The 23,299-nt window shown below is 38.6% G+C and overlaps 1 protein-coding gene and 1 long non-coding RNA gene across 4 annotated transcripts in view; one reads left to right on the forward strand and one right to left on the reverse strand.

Annotated features, from left to right (window-relative positions):
* The window catches only part of LOC309624695 (uncharacterized protein), a 49,984-nt gene extending 37,466 nt beyond the window's left edge, over positions 1-12,518 (forward strand). For all 3 annotated transcript variants that reach the window (XM_082383079.1, XM_082383080.1, XM_082383081.1), the window contains 3 exons: positions 7,702-7,828; positions 8,018-8,078; positions 8,483-12,518. In XM_082383079.1, coding sequence (XP_082239205.1) covers positions 7,702-7,828; positions 8,018-8,078; positions 8,483-10,136 — 1,842 coding nt within the window. In that variant the 3' untranslated portion in view covers positions 10,137-12,518. The remainder of the gene's footprint in view (positions 1-7,701; positions 7,829-8,017; positions 8,079-8,482) is intronic.
* The window catches only part of LOC309624721, a 47,851-nt gene continuing 36,895 nt past the window's right edge, over positions 12,344-23,299 (reverse strand). The window contains exon 2 of the long non-coding RNA XR_014242097.1: positions 12,344-21,974. This is a non-coding gene — a long non-coding RNA (uncharacterized lncRNA). The remainder of the gene's footprint in view (positions 21,975-23,299) is intronic.

Genomic DNA, 23,299 nt, shown 5'->3' on the forward strand with positions numbered 1-23,299 from the left:
TCGTCTTATAACACCCTTAGTTTTAATATGTTTGAATTGGTCAGGCTCTTGCTTTAGGGCTGCTTCTTTTGTTGTTGTTGTTTTGTTTTGTTTTTTTTTGGGGGGGGGTTTTGTTTTAATTATTTTTTTTTCTTATTAGTAATCCATTTTATACACATCAGTGTATATATGTCATCCCAGTCTCCCAGTTCATCACACCACAACCCCCATCACTTTCTGCTTTCCCCCCTACGTGCCCATACGTTTTTTTCTCTAATTCTGTGTCTCAATTTCTGCTCAGCAAACCGGTTCATCTGTACCATTTTCTAGGTTCCACATATATGCTTTAATATACGATATTTGTTTTTCTCTTTCTGACTTACTTCACTCTGTATGACAGTCTCTAGATGCATCCACGTCTCAACAAATGACCCAGTTTCGTTCCTTTTTATGGCTGAGTAATATTCCATTGTATATATGTACCACATCTTCCTTATCCATTCGTCTGTCGATGGGCATTTAGGATGCTTCCTTGACCTGGCTGTTGTAAATAGTGCTGCAATGAACACTGGGGTGCATGTGTCTTTTTGAATTATGGTTTTCTCTGGGTATATGCCCAGTAGTGGGATTGCTGGGTCATATGGTAATTCTATTTTTAGTTCTTTAAGGAACCTCCATATTGTTCTTCATCGTGGCTGTATCAATTTACATTCCCACCAACCATGCAAGAGGGTTCCCTTTTCTCCACACACTCTCCAGCATTTGTTGTTTGTAGATTTTCTGATGATGCCCATTCTAACTGGTGTGAGGTGATACCTCATTGTAGTTTTGATTTGCATTTCTCTAATAATTAGTGATGTTGAACAGCTCTTCATGTGCTTCTTGCCCATCTGTATGTCTTCTTTGGAGAAATGTCTATTTAGGTCTTCTGCCCATTTTTGGATTGGGTTTTTTTTAAACATTGAGCTGCATGAGCTGTTTATATATTTTGGAGACTAATCCTTTGTCCGATGATTCGTTTGCAGATATTTTCTCCCATTCTGAGGGTTGTCTTTTCGTCTTGTTTCTGGTTTCCTTTGCTGTGCAAAAGCTTTGAAGTTTCATTAGGTCCCATTTGTTTATTTTTGTTCTTATTTCCATTACTCTAGGAGGTGGATCAAAAAAGATCTTGCTGTGATTTATGTCAAAGAGTGTTCTTCCTATGTTTTCCTATGTTTTCCTCTAAGAGTTTTGTAGTGTCTGGTCTTATATTTAGGTCTCTAATCCATTTTGAGTTTATTTTTGTGTATGGTGTTAGGGAGTGTTCTAATTTCATTCTCTTACATGTAGCTGTCCAGTTTTCCCAGCACCACTTATTGAAGAGGCTGTCTTTTCTCCATTGTATATCTTTGCCTCCTTTGTCATAGATTAGTTGACCATAGATGCATGGGTTTATCTCTGGGCTTTCTATCTTGTTCCATTGATCTATGTTTCTGTTTTTGTGCTAGTACCATATTGTCTTGATGACTGTAGCTTTGTAGTATACTCTGAAGCCAGGGAGTCTGATTCCTCCAGCTCCGTTTTTTTCCCTCATGCTTTTGCTATTCGGGGTCTTTTGTGTCTCCATAGAAATTTTAAGATTTTTTGTTCTAGTTCTGTAAAAAATGCCATTGGTAATTTGATAGGGATTGCATTGAATCTGTAGATTGCTTTGGGTAGTATAGGCAGTGTCTTATAGTTTTCTGCATACAGGTCTTTTGTCTCGTTAGGTTTATTCCTAGGTATTTTATTCTTTTTCTTGCAGTGGTAAATGGGAGTGTTTCCTTAATTTCTCTTTCAGATTTTTCATCATTAGTGTATAGGAATGCAAGAGATTTCTGTGCATTAATTTTGTATCCTGCAACTTTACCACATTCATTGATTAGCTCTAGTAGTTTTCTGTTGGCATCTTTAGGATTCTCTATGTATAGTTATCATGTCATCTGCAAACAGTGACAATTTTACTTCTTCTTTTCCAATTGGTATTCCTTTTATTTCTTTTTCTTCTCTGATTGCCATGGCTAGGACTTCCAAAACTATGTTGAATAATAGTGGTGAGAGTGGACATCCTTGTCTTGTTCCTGATCTTAGAGGAAATACTTTCAGTTTTTCACCATTAAGAATGACGTTTGCTGTGGGTTTGTCATATATGGCCTTTATTATGTTGAAGTAGGTTCTGTGCCCACTTTCTGGAGAGTTTTTATCATAAATGGGTGTTGAATTTTGTCAGAAGCTTTTTCTGCATCTATTGAGATGATCATACGGTTTTTATTCTTCCATTTGTTAATATGGTGCATCACATTGATTGATTTGCGTATATTGAAGAATCCTTGCATCTCTGGGATAAATCCCACTTGATCATGGTGTATGATCCTTTTTAATGTGTTGTTGGATTCTGTTTGCTAGTATTTTGTTGAGGATTTTTGCATCTATGTTCATCAGTGATATTGGTCTGTAATTTTCTTTTTTTATAGTATCTTTGTCTGGTTTTGGTATCAGGGTGATGGTGGCCTCATACAATGAGTTTGGGAGTGTTCCTTCCTCTGAAGTTTTTTTGGAAGAGTTTGAGAAGGATGGGTGTTAGCCCTTCTCTAAATGTTTGATAGAATTCACCTGTGAAGCCATCTGGTCCTGGACTTTTGTTTGTTGGAAGATTTTTCATCACAGTTTCAATTTCATTCCTTGTGATTGGTCTGTTCATATTTTCTGTTTCTTCCTGGTTCAGTCTTGGAAGGTTATACCTACCTTTCTAAGAATTTTTCCATTTCTTCCAGGTTGTCCATTTTATTGGCATAGAGTTGCTTGTAGTAGTCTCTTAGGATGCTTTGTATTTCTGCAGTGTCTGTTGTAACTTCTCCCTTTTCATTTCTTATTTTATTGATTTGAGTCCTCTCCCTCTTTTTCTTGATGAGTCTGGCTAATGGCTTATCAATTTTGTTTATCTTCTCAAAGAACCAGCTTTTAGTTTTATTGATCTTTGCTATTGTTTTCTTTGTTTCTATTTCAGCTCTGATCTTCATGATTCCTTTCCTTCTGCTAACTTTGGGTTTTGTTTGTTCTTCTTTCTCTGGTTCCTTTAGGTGTAAGGTTAGATTGTTTATTTGAGATTTTTCTTGTTTCTTTAGGTAGGCTTGTATAGCTATAAACTTCCCTCTTGGAACTGCTTTCGCTGCATCCCATAGGTTTTGGGTCGTCGTGTTTTCATTGTCATTTGTCTCTAGGTATTTTTCGATTTCCTCTTTGATTTCTTCAGTGATTTCTTGGTTATTTAATAACGTATTGTTTAGCCTCCATGTGTTTGTGTTTTTTACGGTTTTTTCCCTGTAATTGATTTCTAATCTCATAGCGTTGTGGTCAGAAAAGATGCTTGATATGATTTCAATTTTCTTAAATTTACTGAGGCTTCATTTGTGACCCTAGATGTGATCCTGGAGAATGTTCCATGCGCACTTGAGAAGAAAGTGTAATCTGCTGTTTTTGGATGGAATGCCCTATAAATATCAATTAAATCTATCTGGTCTATTGTGCCATTTAAAGCTTGTGTTTCCTTATTAATTTTCTGTTTGGATGATCTGTCCATTGGTGTAAGTGAGGTGTAAAGTCCCCCACTATTACTCTGTTACTGTTGATTTCCTCTTTTAGAGCTGTTAGCAGTTGCCTTATGTATTGAGGTGCTCCTATGTTGGGTGAATATATATTTATAATTGTTATATCTTTTTCTTGGATTGATCCCTTGATCATTACATAGTGTCCTTCCTTGTCTCTTGTAACATTCTTTATTTTAAAGTCTATTTTATCTGATATGAGTATTGCTACTCCAGCTTTCTTTTGATTTCCATTTGCATGAAATATCTTTTTCCATCCCCTCACTTTCAGTCTGTATGTGTCCCTAGGTCTGAAGTGGGTCTCTTGTAGACAGCATATATATGGGTCATGTTTTTGTATCCATTCAGCAAGCCTGTGTCTTTTGGTTGGAGCATTTAATCCATTCACGTTTAAGGTAATTATCGATATGTATGTTCCTATGACCATTTTCTTAATTGTTTTGGGTTTGTTATTGTAGGTCCTTTTCTTCTCTTGTGTTTCCCACTTAGAGAAGTTCCTTTAGCATTTGTTGTAGAGCTGGTTTGGTGGTGCTGAGTTCTCTTAGCTTTTGCTTGTCTGTAAAGCTTTTGATTTCTCCATCAAATCTGAATGAGATCCTTGCTGGGTAGAGTAATCTTGGTTGTAGGTTCTTCCCTTTCATCACTTTAAGTATATCATGCCACTCCCTTCTGGCTTGTAGAGTTTCTGCTGAGAAATCAGCTGTTAACCTTATGGGAGTTCCCTTGTATGTTATTTGTCATTTTTCCCTTGCTGCTTTCAATAATTTTTCTTTGTCTTTAATTTTTGCCAATTTGATTACTATGTGTCTTGGCATGTTTCTCCTTGGGTTTATCCTGTATGGGACTCTCTGTGCTTCCTGGGCTTGGGTGGCTATTTCCTTTCCCATGTTAGGGAAGTTTTTGACTACAGTCTCTTCAAATATTTTCTCAGGTCCTTTCTCTCTCTCTTCTCCTTCTGGGACCCCTATAATGCGAATGTTGTTGAGTTGAATGTTGTCCCAGAGGTCTCTTAGTCTGTCTTCATTTCTTTTCATTCTTTTTTCTTTATTCTGTTCCACAGCAGTGAATTCCACCATTCTGTCTTCCAGGTCACTTACCCGTTCTTCTGCCTCAGGTATTCTGCTATTGATTCCTTCCAGTGTATTTTTCATTTCAGTTATTGTATTGTTCATCTCTGTTTGTTTGTTCTTTAATTCTTCTAGATCTTTGTTAAACATTTCTTGCACCTTCTTGATCTTTGCCTCCATTCTTTTTCTGATCTCCTGGATCATCTTCACTCTCATTATTCTGAATTCTTTTTCTGGAAGATAGCCTATCTCCATTTCATTTAGTTGTTTTTTTGGGGTTTTATCTTGTTCCTTCATCTGGTACATAGCCCTCTGCCTTTTCATCTTGTCTGTCTTTCTGTGAATGTGGTTTTTGTTCCACAGGCTGCAGGATTGTAGTTCTTCTTGCTTCTAGGGCTTACTCTTCTTAAATGAGAAAATTCTCCCTATTTTTGGATCAATGAAGCATTTACTTGTGACTTCTAGAAGTGTCCCAGTTTTTTCTTTCACGTTTAAATCTATAATGAATTGGCTATTGCCCATGGAATACAGGGGAATACAATGTCTTTCCCAGTTAGATAACATTTTGTTAGAGATATATTTTGGGAGAGGTGACATCTTAGTGATGTTGGGTTATTTCTAAAAACATCTTTTATATTTTCGTTTATCTCATTCTCCTTTAATGTTACCCAACAAAAATTAAAAATTTTTCCCATGAGGATCATTAAATGTCTCGTTCATTCTTCTTTAGTACCTAATTAAATTTGTTCTGGGGGGAGCCAGATGCAAACTTCCAGATGGTCTTTCCTAGTGTAATTACATAGGAAGGGCTCAAGCCTACACGCAGCAGGTTGTGACAACACATGTGAAATAACTGTCTTCCAGAGAAGCTCATTAGAGCCTCAATACCCAGAGTGATTTTGGGGAGCAGATCACATAGGAACTCTCTGCCTAAGCATAACGAAAGTTCAGACACTCATAATGAAAAGCGTTTATAATGTACCATAAACAGTTTAGACACACTGAGCCACTCTTATCAGGTTAGTGGGGTCACTCATAAATCCCAGTTCCCAGATACCAACGAAGGACAAACATGGTGAGCAGGCATTCCTAAGAATCAGCAGTCTCAGACCTGCTAGTAACTCTCTTCTGCACACTTCATAGTAGGACATTGTTAGGAGCAAGCGCTACAGATCCACCATAGAAAGTGTAATTAGAGCTGATGCAAGCAGCTCAAGCAGGAAGTGGTTACTTCCTCACAAATTTAACAGCATCATGAACATGTGGAAATTATACATTTTTACTATGATCACTTCAAGTCTTACGGTTCTCTAATGGCAGGGTCCAGAGCACATTGGAAAAATTAGAGAAATGCTATACAAATAAAAGAAATATTTCCATTTTAAGACCATCAATTCCTGTGAGAAAAACTTCTCAAGAACTGGGGATTTCTTTTTCTGTTCCTTAACTGAATGGATAAATTCTACCATTGTAATTACTGTGTGGAAACCTTTTCTCTGTCCCCTGCATGTGGACATCAGTAGGTTAGTGCTCTTTTACAGAGACCAGCATTTAGGGAAGTTATGTGTTTGAGGGATTCCTATGCCCAGACGTTGCGCTGTCATGTTCCTGTGCACCACATGGAGGCATGGAAATGAGAGAAGTGGAAAGGCAGCCTCTCAAGTGGCTGATTGAGAATCACTGCCTCCTGTAATTGGAGAAGGGAAGTTTTATGTTTTTTAGAGGAAAGCACCGCTCGACCCTTTGTGTTTTATAATGATGGGCACATTCACCATCAAACCATTGTGGTCTTCAGTGGACTCTGGTGCAAATTGCAATTCTTATTCAGTTCCCCAAGGTCAGCAAGGTCCAGGGTACACTTATGGTTTTGCCGGAAAATGCTCTTCTGGCATTTATCTTCTCAGTATATGCACATATATGTGGTAAAGATGGTGAGAAGCCACTCTGAGGCCCATGAATATAGGGATTTTGTGGAGGTCTAAGTTGTCATGCCTTCTTTCTCATGCCTGAGTACTAACTTTGGAATAGCTTCCTAGCCCCATGAAATAGGACAGAGATAAAAAGGAGTAACTGATCTGTCAAATATTTTTACAGGCAAGTTAAAGTTAATACTTTTCCACAAGATTATTTTTATTCAGCCAGTTGCATCTGACTACTTCTGATAGCCTGGAGTACTTCAGGACAGTATGGCCAGCTGGGCCTAGTGATAAGCTGGATTTCCACAGGTCTCCTGTCCTTGTCATGTTTGGTAATGGGAATGGAAGAAAAAGCTTCCAGTTCACTGTGTTTTTTTCTATTAAAACCTCATGCATGGGGCTTCCCTGTGGCACAGTGGTTAAAAATCCACCTGCCAATGCAGGGGACATGCGTTCGAGCCCCAGTCTGGGAAGATCCCACATGCCGCAGAGCAGCTAAGCCCATGCACCACAACTACTGAGTCTGCACTCTAGAGCCCGCGAGCCACAACTACTGAAGCCCGCACACCTAGAGCCTCGTGCTCTGCAACAGAAACCACCACAACGAGAAGCCCGCACACCACAACGAAGAGTAGTCCCCACTTGCCACAACTAGAGAAAGCCCGCGCGCAGCAACGAAGACCCAACACAGCCAAAAATTAAATAAATAAATTTATAAAAAAACAAAAAATCTCATGCAAATGTGACCCTGTGTTTCATGGAGTGCTATGTGATAGATATGGTGGGTATTAAAGGAGATGAATTTTTCTTACGAGGAGTTGATGATCTGGAAATATTTCTTTCATTTGGAGTTCACATTTCTCCAGTGTGCTCTAGATCCTACTGTTAGAGAATGATAAGACTTAAGTGATCATAGTAAAAATGATTTCCATGTGTTCATGATGCTGTTAAATTTGTGAGGAAGTGGTTATATAGAGAATAAGGATTTTGATGATCAAGTCATAGAATAAATATTTTAATAACAGCATCATATGTGAACTTCTTGTGAATGGACTACAGATTCCCAGTACTGTCCATCTCACCCATCTTCCTGTACACATATTTGTGATGTTTTAGGACCCAGTGGCCTTTGAGGATGTGGCTGTGAACTTTACCTTGGAGGAGTGGGCTCTGCTGGGGCCTTCACAGAAGAAACTCTACAGAGATGTGATGCGGGAAACCTTGAGGAACCTGGCGTCAGTAGGTAAGGATGATGACATTCCTTCACTTAATCAGTTAGAGAACAAGTGTTTCATGCCCATCAGTGTTGTTCTAAGATGTGGAATGGGGAAAGGGAATACTTTGGTAAGTAAATCATAGTTTGAGGTCATCATAGACCTGTGAAATAATAATTTTCCTATAATTTACTGATCTTTTTGGTTCTGCATTTCAGGGGAAAAATGGGAAGACCATAACACTGAAGATCAGTACAAAAACCAGGGAAGAAATCTGAGGTGAGTTGCACTCACAGTTGAAAGCAGTGTCCCACAAGAGAATCTTCTTATGTCATGAAATTTAAAAACAAGTAGACACAAAAGGGCCCAGCTTCAAATTTATTTATTCTCAGAAAATTTTTACCAAAAAATGTTTTCTTAAGTGTGTCATGGATGTTCATTCTTTCCCAAATAGTTTACTTTGAAACATATTCAGAGACTGCATATATGAATATCACTATGATAATAGCAGTGGTTGAACTTTCTTGCAGAGCATTCAGTATATTCACTTTCAAACAGTTTACATGGTGCAGAACAACCTAACACTTTCCTGATAAATGATAAAAATGTAATACAAATATTTACTATAAAATCATTAACAAAGAAATCATTAACAGTGTGCTTCTAATTTTTTTTTTTAACAGAAGTCATACATTACGGAGACGCTGTGAAAGTGAAGAAGGTAGTCAGGGTGGCGAAAACATCAGCCTTATTCCAATTCTTAATCTGAACAAGAAAAATTCTACTGCAGTAAAACCATGGGAGTGCAGTGTGTGTGGAAAAGTCTTCATGAGTCGTTCATCCTTTAATAGGCACGTTAGATCTCACACTGCACCCAAACCATCCAGGTATCAGGAATATGGAAAGAAGCCTTATAAATGTAAGGTATGTGGGAAAGCCTTCAGTTATCTCCAGCCTTTTCAAAAACATGAAAGTAATCATGGTATAGAGAAATCCTATAAATGTAAGGAATGTGGGAAATCCTTTAGATATCGCCAATCTGTTCGAAAACATGAACGGACTCACACTGGAGAGAAACCCTATCAATGTAAACAATGTGGGAAAGCCTTTCGATATCATCAAACCTTTCAAACACATGAAAGAACTCATACAGGGGAGAAACCCTATGAATGTAAGCAATGTGGTAAAGCCCTCAGTTGTCCAAGTTCCTTTCGAAGTCATGAAAGGACTCATACTGGAGAAAAACCCTATGAATGTAAAAAGTGTAGTAAAGCCTTCAGTTGTCCCAGTTCTCTTCGAAAACATGAGAGAACTCACACGGGAGAGAAACCTTACGACTGTAAGGAATGTGGGAAAGCCTTTATTTCTCTTGGAAGCTTTCAAAGACACATGATAACACATACTGGAGTTGGACCTTATAAATGTAAGGAATGTGGAAAAGCATTCAATTGTCCCAGTTCATATAGAATACATGAAAGATCTCACACTGGAGAAAAACCCTATGAATGTAAACAATGTGGTAGAGCCTTCAGTTGTTCCAGTTCCTTTCGAACACATGAAAGAACTCACACTGGAGAGAAACCTTATCAATGTAAGGAATGTGGAAAAGCCTTCCATTGGCTCACCACTTTTCAAGTCCATGTGAGAACTCACACTGGCGAAAAACCCTATATATGTAAGCAGTGTGGTAAAGCCCTCAGTTGTCCCACTTCATTTCGAAGACATGAACGGACTCACACTGCAGAGAAACCCTATGAATGTAAGCAATGTGGGAAAACCTTCAGTTCTCCTCTAGGTTTGCAAATACATGAAAGAACTCACACTGGAGAGAAACCCTATAAATGTGAGAAATGTGGGAAAGCATTTGTTTCTCTCACAAGCTTTCGAAGACACATGATGACACACACTGGAGATGGACCTTATAAATGTAAGGAATGTGGGAAAGCATTTAATTGTCCCAGTTCATTTCGAATACATGAAAGAACCCACACAGGAGAGAAACCCTATGAATGTAAAATATGTGGTAAAGCCTTCAGTTGTTCCAGTTATGTTCAAGTACATGAAAGAACTCATACTGGAGAGAAACCCTATGAATGTAAGGAATGTGGGAAAGCCTTCATTTACCGCACAACCTTTCGAGGTCACATGAGAATGCACACTGGTGAGAAACCGTATAAATGTAAAGATTGTGGGAAAGCCTTTAGTCGACCCAGTTCATACAGAAGCCATGAAAGAATTCACACTGGAGAGAAACTTCTTGAATGTAAGCATTGTGGGAGAGCCTTTAATTGGCCCACATCCTTACATAAACATGTCATGAGAATGCACACTGGATAAATTATAACTGATAAATACAAGAGAGTTTCCTATCAACAAATATTGGGCTGGCCAAAAAGTTCATTCGGGTTTTTCCATAACATCTTATGGAAGAATGAACTTTCTGGCCAACCCAATACATTCAGTCATGTGAAAACTCTACTGGAGAGAAATGATACACCATGGAGAGAAATGTTATAACATGTAAATAATATGGGAAAGCCTGATGTAGATTAATTCACATATAATGCTCCAGAAAAAAATAAATGTTTTAAAAGTTAAAAATATATCATCTTTATCAGTGGCTTATTCTGAAACTCAAGTCTCTAATTATGGATTCTACTTGTTAATTTTTCAAATGAACACTGAGTTGAAACAATTCTGTAAGTAAGTACTCTTTAAGCAATAGTACATAAGCTTAGTAGGTAGTATTTTTCCTTAAATCAGTTTATAGAATTTTTGTCTTTCCATTTTGAAATCTGTTGGATCCATGGGTGAACTGGAATATAATTGTAATGTGCCAATATTATATAATGTGCCAAAATATATAATTTTTAAGTCATCCTGTAAGTAAAGGGGGCATGGAATAATGACACTCTGGTAGTTGTTGGGATTTTCCTATTGTTTTCATGTGGCAGGTACTGGATATTTCTTACCCATTGTAAATATGCCTCTTTTATTAGAAAAGTTTTTTTCTTTTGTCAGAAGAGCCTTCTTCCATTTTCCTTGCTAATTAATAGTTGGCATAAATTTGTAAGTATGTGAAGTTTATCACAGTATAATCTCATTTGACTTAGTATTTACATCTTTTCTCTTTACTCTTTGTCATTTTCTCTTTACTCTTTGTCATTCCATCTGACTGTGATTTGGGTAAGAGACTTTAAGAGACCAATGTTGACATCAACTGCATACTTAAAGCAACCTTACATTGTTTGCAAGTGCTGTTATTTTAGATTTAAATTTGTAGCTACAATATCTTTGCACTGAAGCAACATTTTTCCCCCACCAATGCATTAAAAAATCCTCCTACATTATTCTGATGTCACCAGTTAGGGTCTCTTTTACCCATAATGCAATTAGAATAATTATATCACTGAAGTCAACTAGTGGTATTACCATCCCTTCATTCATACTGAGCACCTACTATGTGCCTGTACTGTAAATACAACAGTGAACATAACTGATGTGGTTACTGCTCTCACATTGCAAGTCTGTGAGATTAAATACAAACATTACATTTCTAGCTACTTTTTAAAGTGTTATTAACATTTAAACTGATTCATTTTTGTAATAACATTGTACGTTAATGGACCAATAAGTCTTTATATTTGCAAAAAGAAAAGAGACCTGTTACAGGACACTAAAATGTAGAATTGGAGATGCTCTCCTGGAATGTGTTATGTCAACATGGGTAATATGTTGTGACCTACATTTTCTAGAACCTGTTATGTTCATGGTTCCATGTTAGAATTCACCACTAGCCTCCCTTGCATGACACTTGGAAGGCAAAGTGAAGAAGGCCTTAGTTCTTGAGCCACACAAGAGTTTCACATATACCTGGTTCTAGCCCATTTTCCTGATTCTTTGCCCTGCCAGTCCAAAGTAGCCTCATTACCACCAGCTACATGACTTACATTTTCTCAGACCTGTTGGTTTCCACAGATGCCTCCACAAGTTCCACAGCAAAGATCCCTCACAGTTTGGATTTTCCTGCAAGTCCTCATGTGTCCACCAGGCAACAAATTTAGACTGCTGTGGTTGAGAACGTTTTGTGAAGCGCTGACTCACCTCTTCTCTATATTGTATTTGTATAAGGTCTAATTTGTGTAGTAAACACATTGTTCTGTTGATATTGCTAGTGACTGTGTGTTCCTGATTCCACTATAGCAGCTACAGTGGTGCAGTCAGAAAAAACCATGTGGTCCTGTAGTGAGTTCCTCTACTGCACTGTGCAGTGACTTCTGTGGCCCAATCCTTCCATGTGAGAATTAGCACCTTCCTCTTATCGGATAGATTGTGGATATTTCCAATTACTCACAATTGAACATAATTCCTCAGTATGTTTTCAGTTATGATTGATTGTATGTGATTGAAAACAATGTTCTTTTTTTTGTCAAATGCTTCTATAGGTTTTTCTTAGAAATGTTTTATTAACTCTTTCAAAAAAACTTGTATACTAACAAATATTATCTTTTCCATTTCCTAATAGGATATATTGAAACATCCCATTGCAATTGTGGATTTTTAGATCAACTTTGTGGTTTTTTTCAAGATAATCATTATACATTTTGATTCAGTATTACCATGTATATTCTTCCTCAGGCAAATTTTTTTTCATAGTTACAATTTTTGTCATGAAACTGATTTCTCATTTGTTCTTAATTAAAAACTTCAATCATGGTTTTTGTTAGTGCCTTCTTGCCAAAAACTGCCAGGTTCACACTTGTATTCAAATAGAGGGGTGTGGGGGAGGGATAAATTGGGAGACTGGAGTTGACATATACACAATTCTGTATATAAAATAGATAACTAATGAAAACCTACTGTATAGCACAGGGAACTCTACTCAGTACTCTGTAATGGCCTATATGGGAAAAGAATATAAAGAGTAAATGTATGTAGAGCTAACTCACTTCGCTGTACACCTAAAACTAACACAACACTGTACGTAACTATACTCCAATAAAAATTTTTTTTGAAAAATGGATCAGAAAAAGCAATGTAAAAACAACAACAACAACAAATAGAGGGGCATAATGAATCATAATGATGAACACAAACCACAAATGATAATGGGTCATATCAGTAAGAGACTGTTCAAAAGGTCTTACAGGATTTGGACTTGTGTTAGGTATTACCTCCTTTTCCAATCAATCAACTGAGGCTTTATGAGTTTAGGTAAATTGTCGAGAACACAAACCTGCCAAGGGACAAAGACAGGTTACTATTCCAAGCAAGGCTTTCTTGCTCAGAAGCTACTCTTGATGCTAATTTTTCAGCATCCCTCTTCTACTAGGCACTGTAGACTCAAATCATACACAATTTAGCATAAATAGGGCTAAATAAATAGCTATTTAGCATAAATAGCACTCTGGATATATAGGTGTGAAACAAGTTCTTCAAGTCCTGGCTCTTATATTTTTGTGGGAAGAGGTGATTAATAAATAGCACAATCTGGGTTTATAAGATCGAAATAAGAGCTTTGAAGAAAGTAAACAATGCTATGAGGTAATAGGGAGACAGACTGGAATTGTGTGTCTGTGGCGGGTCACGGCCTCATGAGTGAGGATGTCATCACTGATCATTTTTTATTTACACCATCTTGCATCTTAAACACTATTTGAGGAACTGCTTGGGTGCAGATGTAAAAAGTGGGAAGCAATACAGACATTCCTGCATTCCTGGGATTAACCATAATGGTTTCCCATAAAGATGTAGACATGGTTCATCTTCATCTTTGCCATAGTTGAAAGTTTTATTGCATGTAATAGTAATCATGATTTTGGACATGGATTATCCAAGGCTTGAGACTCCCCATTCTCATTACTTTGGGCCATGAGTATTTTTGGTGTTTATGTTTGTATTTAACATCATTTGAAAAGATTTAAATTGCCTTTTAGGGACTTCCCTGGCAGTCCAGTGGTTAAGACTCTGAGCTTCCAATGCAGGGGATGCACGTTCGATCCCTGGTCAGGGAACTAAGATCCCACATGACGTGGGGCACGGCCAAAAAATTTAAAAAATAAACTGCCTTTTATATTTCCATTATAATTTTGCTGCTACACAGAAGGAGTGACTCCATGAAGCCTTTCTGGTCCTCCAAGTTTGAGGAAGGGTTCTGGTCATCTGCACACTTGTAGCCAGTCATGGGTTTTCCTGTGAGTGATATCTGTGCAAGTCCAACAAGAAACACTAAAAAGAGCTACGGATGTTTAGGGGGCAGTCATCCAAGGAATAACTGAAGTGAGCTGCAGACAGAGGGGTATCCTCTTCAGTAATAACCCAAGTTAGTGGGAAAGGAGGTACGTTTGACATCCTCAAAATGGGAAGTTTTTAATGCCTTTTGTAAGAAGAGAACTGGAAGCTTTTTGTTTCAATGGTCCAGAGTTACAAAGCCCATTTTGCTGTTCACAGGTGTTATTCCCATAGTTTTAGACCTCCAGCACATGTTATGGAAAGGGAGGGGGGGCTTCCCTGGTGGCGCAGTGGTTAAGAATCCGCCTGCCAACGCAGGGGACATGGGTTCGAGCCCTGGTCGGGGAAGATCCCACATGCCGCAGAGCAACTAAGCCCGTGCACCACAACTACTGAAGCCCGCGCACCTAGAGCCCATGCTCCGCAACAAGAGAAGCCACCGCAATGAGAAGCCTGCTCACTGCAATGAAGGGTAGCTCCCGCTCGCTGCAACTAGAGAAAAAGCCTGCGTGCAGCAACGAAGACCCAATGCAGCCAAAAATAAATAAAAATTTTAAAAATAAATTTATTTAAAAAAAAGAAAGGGAGGGGGACGGATTACCAGCTTTGTGTTTCATTAAAGAGCAAAAGAAATCTAAACTTCCTCCATGTTTTCAGTACTAACATGTCTTCTCTGCATGGTATAGATGATGTGATTTCATAATTATTTGTCTCTCAGTTGCTCCGCCCCTTCCCCAAGTATTCCTCCCATCTTTTTTTTTTTTTTTGGCCACACCATGCAGCATGTGGGATCTTGGTTCCCCGACCACGGATCCAACCCGTGCCGCCTGAGGTGGAAGCACAGAGTCTTTTTTGGCCTCCTGTGTTACAAATGAAAGTTAGACACAGGGAGAACAGAGTCTTACCAAACTCAGAGCTCATAATAATGGAATCTCTCAGTTTAAAGGCCTAATGTGTGCCACCACCTCTACTAGGCACTGTCAATATTTTTATGCCCAGGAGAACACTGCAAAGTTTGTACAATTGTGCACTTTTACAAATAGGAAATCAAAGTTTACAAACAGGGCTCATATGACAACATGGTGTTCTACTGATATTGCATTCTGGAAAAGGCAGAGGCAAACATAGAGGGACCTAAAATAGATCAGTGATTAAAGGTGGATAGAGTTAGTACAAATGGGCACCATAGGGGTGTTCTTTGGGGGTAATGGAGTATTCTCCATCTTTTGGAGGTAGTATTAGTATAACTTTGTGAAAACTCATAAATACACTTAACCATAGTATGAAGAATTGAAGACCTGGAGAGGAAGGACTTAGTGCCCAACAAGCCTTTCTTGCAATTCCATCTTAATTAGGAAATGCCCTCTAGGGCTGCATCTGCCCACTGCCTATACACACAACTGGAGAGAAGTGAGAGGGCTCCCAGGATCTGCCTTTGACTTTAAGTCAGATTCTTCAGGCAGATCTCTGGGAAGGCAGGGGTCTAAAACAAAGGTGTACCCCACAGTTCTCCCCAAGTGGGCTCTGCCTGGGGACATCCTGTTTCCTGGGCATCGGCATCATGTCTTCCAGGGCCATCTTGAGGGTATTTCTAGTTCTGAGTCCCACCTGAAACCTACTGTGCCTGCTGGGTGGGAAGCGTCTATAGAAATCCAGGTCTGTCCCGCTCGAAAATTTTTCTGCAGCAACGCCAGGTGGCTGTGAGCTGACAGGGCAGAAGAAGCAGTGACAGAAATCATGTCATGGGGCACATGTCCCTCAGCATCAACAGCCCCCACTGTCACAATTAGCAGCTCCACTTACAAGCTACTAATGAAATTAACTTTGGGTGGGGCGACAGTTCTAAAATCCGTTCGGACAACAGGCACTCTATGCGTATTTCCCTCCCCACACAGAGGCTTTCACAGCCGCCTGTCACGCCTCCCAGAGCCTAAATATCCATGCTGGCCACAGACTGCTCAGGGCACTCGGCTGCAAGAAACTCTGCTCCTCCCCCTAGTGCTGCACACAATTAGAACAGCCACTGCCAAACACAGACTCGACCTGCTGGAGTTGGAGGCTCTCACAGGCCCTGAGCTGAAGACCACGTACAGCTGGCTACCCATTTTGCCTTGAGTCATGAGGCAGCACCCTTCAGGCTTGCTTCACCACAGAGGCCACTTCATTGCAAAGATAACAATACTTGCAGAAAGAGTGAAACATGGCCTTCTGGCATATTCCACCAACAGGAGAAAGTGTTTCCCCTGTCCTCAGTTTGATGCAATGGTTCTGAGATCTCCCTTTTTCTAGACGCAATGGCCCCTTGAGAAGCCTTCTGCGATCACCTGAGTGACCAGGAGAGTTTGTATGTTTTATGGACGGTGTGCTTCAAGCACAATCAGGAGTCCACTGGAGAGCTGCTGCTTTCTATCCCTAAAAAAAAAACCACCATCCCCATTCAAAGAAGGGACCCAAGCATCAGCACAATTAATCAAACTCCTGGAAATCATTCTAGCACTAGAGGATGTCCTGGTCAACAGTCAGGTGCATCTGCACCATTTTTTGCAAATTATTAGGCCATTGCCAATGGTCTAGCTGTCTGGTTCAACCACCACCAAGACCTTCTTATCCAAGGTCACCCCTTTAGGGATAAAGAACTCATAATATCTTGCCTCACAATTACCCAAATATAAGTCAGGGTCAGACACATCCATGCACATGATAAACCTCAAGCTTCAAAGGCTCATTTCAATACTCAAGCCAATAAACTGACCTGAGTTTCTGAGACACATGCCTACACCTCGGACCTGATGCTATAACCTTGGCCCAGGAGGCCCATAAAATATAAAAAACATTGAGAGGCCTCTGCCCTAAAGGTCTAGATAGAATGCCAGGACCCCCTCTGCCTTAGCTAACTTACAAATGTACCTTATTCCACATTTTTAAATTCCACTGGCAATAAAATTGATGGGTTTACTTCCAAGACTAAGGGTGGGGCCCCTACAGCTGATGGCAGATAGACTTTACAGGACCCTTCACCCCTCTGCAGGAGCTACTCATTACGCTCTGACCATGATAGATGCTTGTATAGGCATATTACTCATCTATGTCACCAGACATGCCACTTCTGAAGCCAAAAGGCAAGAACCCACGAAGATACTCCTTACTGCCTTCACTGTTCTGACCATTTTGTTGTGTTCAATTAATTTCTTAAAATATGCAACACTGGGCTCTTTTAAAAAGGCATACGGTGGAACTTTTACCTCCCTGACAACCTCAGGCTACAGCCCTCACAGAATGCCAGAAAGGCTTGCTTAGACAGACCATGTTAACATTGCAAAATTAATGCACGGTCTTCTAAATAGTTCTTCCTCCTTTTGGAGGCATTAGACTCAACCCCCGGCCTTTAGTACCCACTACTTTGTTGTGATCAGCCTTACTGGCACCTTATTAGTAGAAGCCTTCCTATACCAGACATTTATGCCAATATGGTCACTCCCACAGGCCTTTGGTTTATTTTAACGGTGCCTGACTGAAGAGGATATTTCTGCCTCTGACACCTACAGCAAATAGTAAACATAGCTGAAACTCTAGGAGAAATGTAAAAGCTTACAGTAAAGTCCTATTTAACTCAGTTCCTTTCATGCAGTATATCAGGTGCAGCTTGCAACAAAAAATTTAAAGGCCTACCAAAAGATGTAAAAAACAAGTTTGAAGAGACAGGGCAAGCAAAGAACGAGGTTCAGATTTAGCAAAGATGTTGGAATTATCAGAACGTGATTAACATGCTATAGGCTCTAATGGAAAGAGTGGACGTCATACAAGAACAGATGGGTGATGTAAACAGAGATGAAAACCCTAAGAATCACAAGGGAATGCAATAAATAGAAAACACTGTAACAGAAATTAAGAGTGCCTTTGAGGGGCTCATCAGTAGACTGGAAATGTCTGAGGAAAGAATCAGTGAGCTTAAGAAATGCCAATAGAATCTTCTAATCTGAAATGCAAAGAGAAAAAAAAATGATCAAAAAGAACAGACTCTGGAACAATTAACAAAAGGTGTAACATAAACATAATGGAAATACCTGAAGAAGACAGAAAGGAACAGGAGAAATAACGGAAGATCTCAGTTAATTAACGAGATCTTCCCATAATTAATGATAGACACCAAAGGCACAGATTCAGGAAGCTCAAAGAATACCAAGCAGGATAAAAATTTTAAAGTGGGGACTTCCCTGGTGGTCCACTGGCTAAGACTCTGCACTCCCAATGCAGGGGGGCCTGGGTTTGATCCCTGGTCAGGGAACTAGATCCCACGTGCATGCTGCAACTAAGAGTTCGCATGCCACAACTAAAGATCCCTCGTGCTGCAACTAAGACCTGGCGGAGCCAAAATAAATAAAGAAATAGTAAATAAATAAGAAAATAGTAAAAAATATGGTAGATATTAATCCAACTGTATCAATGATCATTTTAAGCATCAATGGTCTAAATACCACATGGGAAAGACACAAACTGTCATAGTAGATAATAAAATAAGACCTAATTATATGTTGTCTACAAGAAGCACACTTTGAATATAAACACAGAGATAGATAAAAGTAAAAGGATGGAGAAACATATATCATGCCAACACCAAACAAAAGAAAACTGGCATAGCTATATTAATTTCAGACAAAGCAGACTGCAAAGCAAGGAAAACTCACAGGGATGAGGAAGGGCAGTACATAATTATATAGGGGTCAAGTCTCCAAGAAGACATAGCAATCCTTCATGTGTATGTGTGTAACAACAGAGGGGCAAAATATACAAGGCAAAAACGGACAGAGGGACTTCCCTGGTGGTCCACTGGGTAAGACTCCGCACTCTCAATGCAGGGGGCCCAGGTTCGATCCCTGGTTAGGGAACTAAGATCCCACATGCCACAACTAAAAGCCCTCATGCCACAACTAATAGCCCAAATGCCGCAACTAAGAAGTCCGTATGCCACAACCAAAAGATCCTGCATGCCGCAACCAAAAGATCCTGCATGCCTCAATGAAGATCCCGCATGCCACAACTAAGACCTGGTGCAGCCAAAATAAATAAATCAATTAACTTTTTTTAAAACTGATAGAGCTGCAAGGAGAAATGAATCCACTACTATAGCGGTAGACTTCAACACCCTCTTATCATGAGTTATAAATTCTGGCAAGCAGAAAATCAGGAAGGACAAAGTTGAACTGAACAGCACGATGAAACAACTGGACTTAATTGTAATCTATGGAATACTTCAGGCAACAACAGCAGAATACACATTCTTCTCAAGTTCACATGGAACATTCATCAAGACAGACCACATTCTGGGACATAAAATGTACCTTAATAGATTGGAGAAAAAAAAAGAGAAATCATACAAAATATGCTCAGACCACACTGGCATTAATCTAGAAATCAATCACAGAAAGATAGTTGGAAAACCCCCAAATACTTGGAGATTAAACAACACACTTCTAAATAACACATGAATCAAAGAAGTCTTGAGAACAATTAAACATTATTTTGAATTAAATAAAAATGAAAATACAACTTTTCAAATTTTGTGGGATACAGCAAATTCAGTCCTAGAGGGAAATTTATACCACTGAATGCATACAGTAGAAAAGATCTATAATCAATAATGTAAGCATCTAAATTATTAGAGAAATGCAAATCAAATCTACAATGAGGTACCAGCTCACACCGGTCAGAATGGCCATCATTAAAAAGTCTACAAATAACAAATGCTGGAGAGGGTGTAGAGAAAAGGGAACCCTCTTACACTGTTGGTGGGAATGTAAAGTGGTGCAGCCACTATGGAAAACAGTATGGAGGTTCCTCAAAAAACTAAAAATAGGGACTTTCCTGGCAGTCCAGTGGTTGGGACTCCACGCTTCCACTGTGAGGGGCGAGGGTTCGATCCCTGGTTGCGGCACTAGGATCATGCATGCCATGCGGCACTGCCAAAAAACAAAAACCCAAAACTAAAAATAGAGTTGCCATATGACCCAGCAATCCTAATCCTGGGCATATAACCAGATAAAACTCTAATTCAAAAAGATACATGCACCCCTATGTTTATAGCAGCACTATTCACAATAGCCAAGACATGGAAACAACCTAAATGTCCATCGATAGATGAATGGATAAAGAAGATGTGGTACATATACACAATGGAATACTACTCAGGCATAGAAAAAGAATGAAATAATGCCATCTGCAGCTACATGGATGTACCTAGAGATGATCATACTAAGTGAAGTAAGTCAGAAAGAGAAAGACAAATACCATATGATATCACTTATATGTGGAATCTAAAATATGACACGAACTTATCTATGAAACAGAAACAAACTCACAGACATAGAGAACAGACCTGTGGTTGCCAAGGGGGAAGGGGGAGTAGAGGAGGGATGGATTGGGAGTTTGGGATTAGCAGATGCAAACTACTATATATAGAATGGATAAACAACAAGGTCCTACTGTATAGCACAGGGAACTGTATTCAATATCCTGTGATAAACCATAATGGAAAAGCATATGAAAAGGAATGTATATATATGTATAACTAACTGCTGTACAGCAGAAATTAACACATTGTACATCAACTATACCTGAATAAAATAAATTTTAAAAATATAATGTTGGATTTCCCTGGTGGCGCAGTGGTTAAGAATCCGCCTGCCAGTGCAGGGGACACGGGTTCGAGCCCTGGTCCAGGAAGATCCCACATGCCATGAAGCAACTAAGCCTGTGCGCAACTACTGAGCCAGCGTTCTAGAGCCCGCGAGCCACAACTACTGAGCCCACGCACCTAGAGCCCGTGCTCCACAATGAGAGAAGCCACCACAGTGAGAAGCCTGCACACCGCAACAAAGAGTAGCCCCCACTCACCGCAACTAGAGAAAACCTGCGCTCAGCAACAAAGGCCCAACGCAGCCAAAAATAAATAAATGAATAAATAAATTTATTTTTAAAAAAAATGTAAGTGTCTACCTAAGGAAACTACAAAAAGAAAAATGAATTAAATCTAAGTAAACGCAGGAAAAATAATAAAAATTAGAAAATGTAATTGTGGGAAATCAACAGAGATCATTTAAAACAGAAGCAACTTGCCAATTTATACATCTATTACAATATATCCTAACTTAATTTCAAATTTTTACATCTGTTTTAAGTAGAATAGTCTTTTGATTCATCCTCTTAGTTAACCTGTGTAAGACTTTCCATTACATGTCAAGAATTAGAACACTGAGTAAGGGGAAATATAGAGATAATGACAACATTTGAATAAAGTGCTTTCTTTCTCAAATATTTATTAACACTTCTATTTTGTATAGCAAGTGAATGCCAACAATATTATTTCTCAATTTTTCAAATTTATTCACATTATTCATTTTTGAGTTCATTATAGAAGGAATGTACAGTTCTTTTTGGATCCCAATATAATTTGTGAAGAATCCTATGTGATATGATCCAAATTTCAATTAGAGACAAAATTAAAATTACCTAAGAGGTTTATAACTTCTTTGAAAATGGAGACAATCCAAAGGATCAATATATTCTCTGGTTTACTCATCAGGAGCAGGAACATTAATTTAAATGACGGTCATATCATTTGTTAGTCTTCCTTTAATAAGATATATTGCATTATTTTTTTTAACATATTTATTTATTTATGGCTGTGTTGGGTCTTCATTGCAGTGCATGGGCTTCTCACTGTGGTGGCTTCTCTTGTTGTGGAGCACGGCCTCTAGGTGCGTGGGCTTCAGTAGTTGTGGTTTGTGGAGTGCAGGCTCAGTACCTGTGGCGCACAGGCTTAGTTGCTCCATGGCATGTGGGATCTTCCTGGACCAGGGCTCGAACCTGTGTCCCCTGCATTGGCAGGTGGATTCTTAATCACTGCACCACCAGGGAAGTCCCTATTGCATTATTATCTTAAGGAATCTTAATTATAAATAATAAAGGATGTGTATAAATACCACAATCATTTTCTTAGCATTATTAGACACAAACACTACCATGAATTTTAAATCCCAAACCACAATATGAATACTTAGATATTTTGTATATGTGTATCCATATGTGTATTAGTTAACCTGTGTAAAAATATATATACCCATATATATACGTATTAGTATACTATATAGTATGTACATTATATAGATTATATGTATGTATATATTATATATAATATATATAATACACATATTAATATATTATTAATATGTATATTATTTATACATATTATTAATACACATTATATATTATATTAATACACATATACTCATTAGTCTGGATATGTAGATATCTATATATACTTAGTATATCCATATATAGTATTGAATATATATATATATCCATATATAGTATGGATAAATAATATAATATGACTTTACAATTGACATCTATCACATCAACTGCCTCACCCATATGAACCTCTTCCATTCTTAAACCTACTCCATCCCTGGTTCCTTTGCTTGATTTTCACATATATTCCTCAAGGTTCACTAAGAACATCATCACCTGGCAAGCCTTTGTGACCATCTCTCTCTGATTAAGGAATTCCTTTTAGATACTCTAATATCTCCCTATGCTTAAGTATATCTGAGGACTGGCAGCTATGATATACATCAGTGATTTTCCGTCTCACCTCTTAGAGAAACACATTTCAAATATCGTAGAACTGACAACCCTGCTTTGTATCACTATTTGCCCTTCTTGTAGAGCAGTGCTTCTCAAAGTTTAATGTTTACACTGAACACTAGTGCCTTATTAAAATGCAGATTCTGATTTAGTGGGTCTGGAATATGGTTTGAAATTCTGTATTTATAACAAGTTTCCAAGTGATGGTAATGCTGATGATCCATGGACCACTCTTTGAGAAGCAAGGCTTTGAAGCTGTGATAACAGTGACTGGGACATTCACACCTACGGCCCCAGCATGTGTGCAGTATCTCCAACATGGTAGCACCTCAATCATGTTCGTTGGATGAATGGATAAATGAAATAGTAACAATGTAACTAAAATAAATATTTTTGATTCAATGAACCATATTAAATACTTCATACTCTGTGTTCTAATTTATTCTCACAACAGTCACATAAGGTCGGTTTCACTGTTTATAAATATTCAAGTGGTTTAGAGAGGTAAATTAAATATTTCGTGGTATGTACAAAGAGCTAGGAAATGTCAGATTTCTTATTCTGACTTCACCATCAACCATAGTTTATTTTGTAATGTACAATATGTTACTACTGTACCTGCCTAT

The sequence above is a fragment of the Balaenoptera borealis genome (assembly GCF_965194805.1).
Source record: "Balaenoptera borealis genome assembly, chromosome: 2".
In the NCBI taxonomy this organism is placed as follows: domain Eukaryota; kingdom Metazoa; phylum Chordata; class Mammalia; order Artiodactyla; family Balaenopteridae; genus Balaenoptera; species Balaenoptera borealis.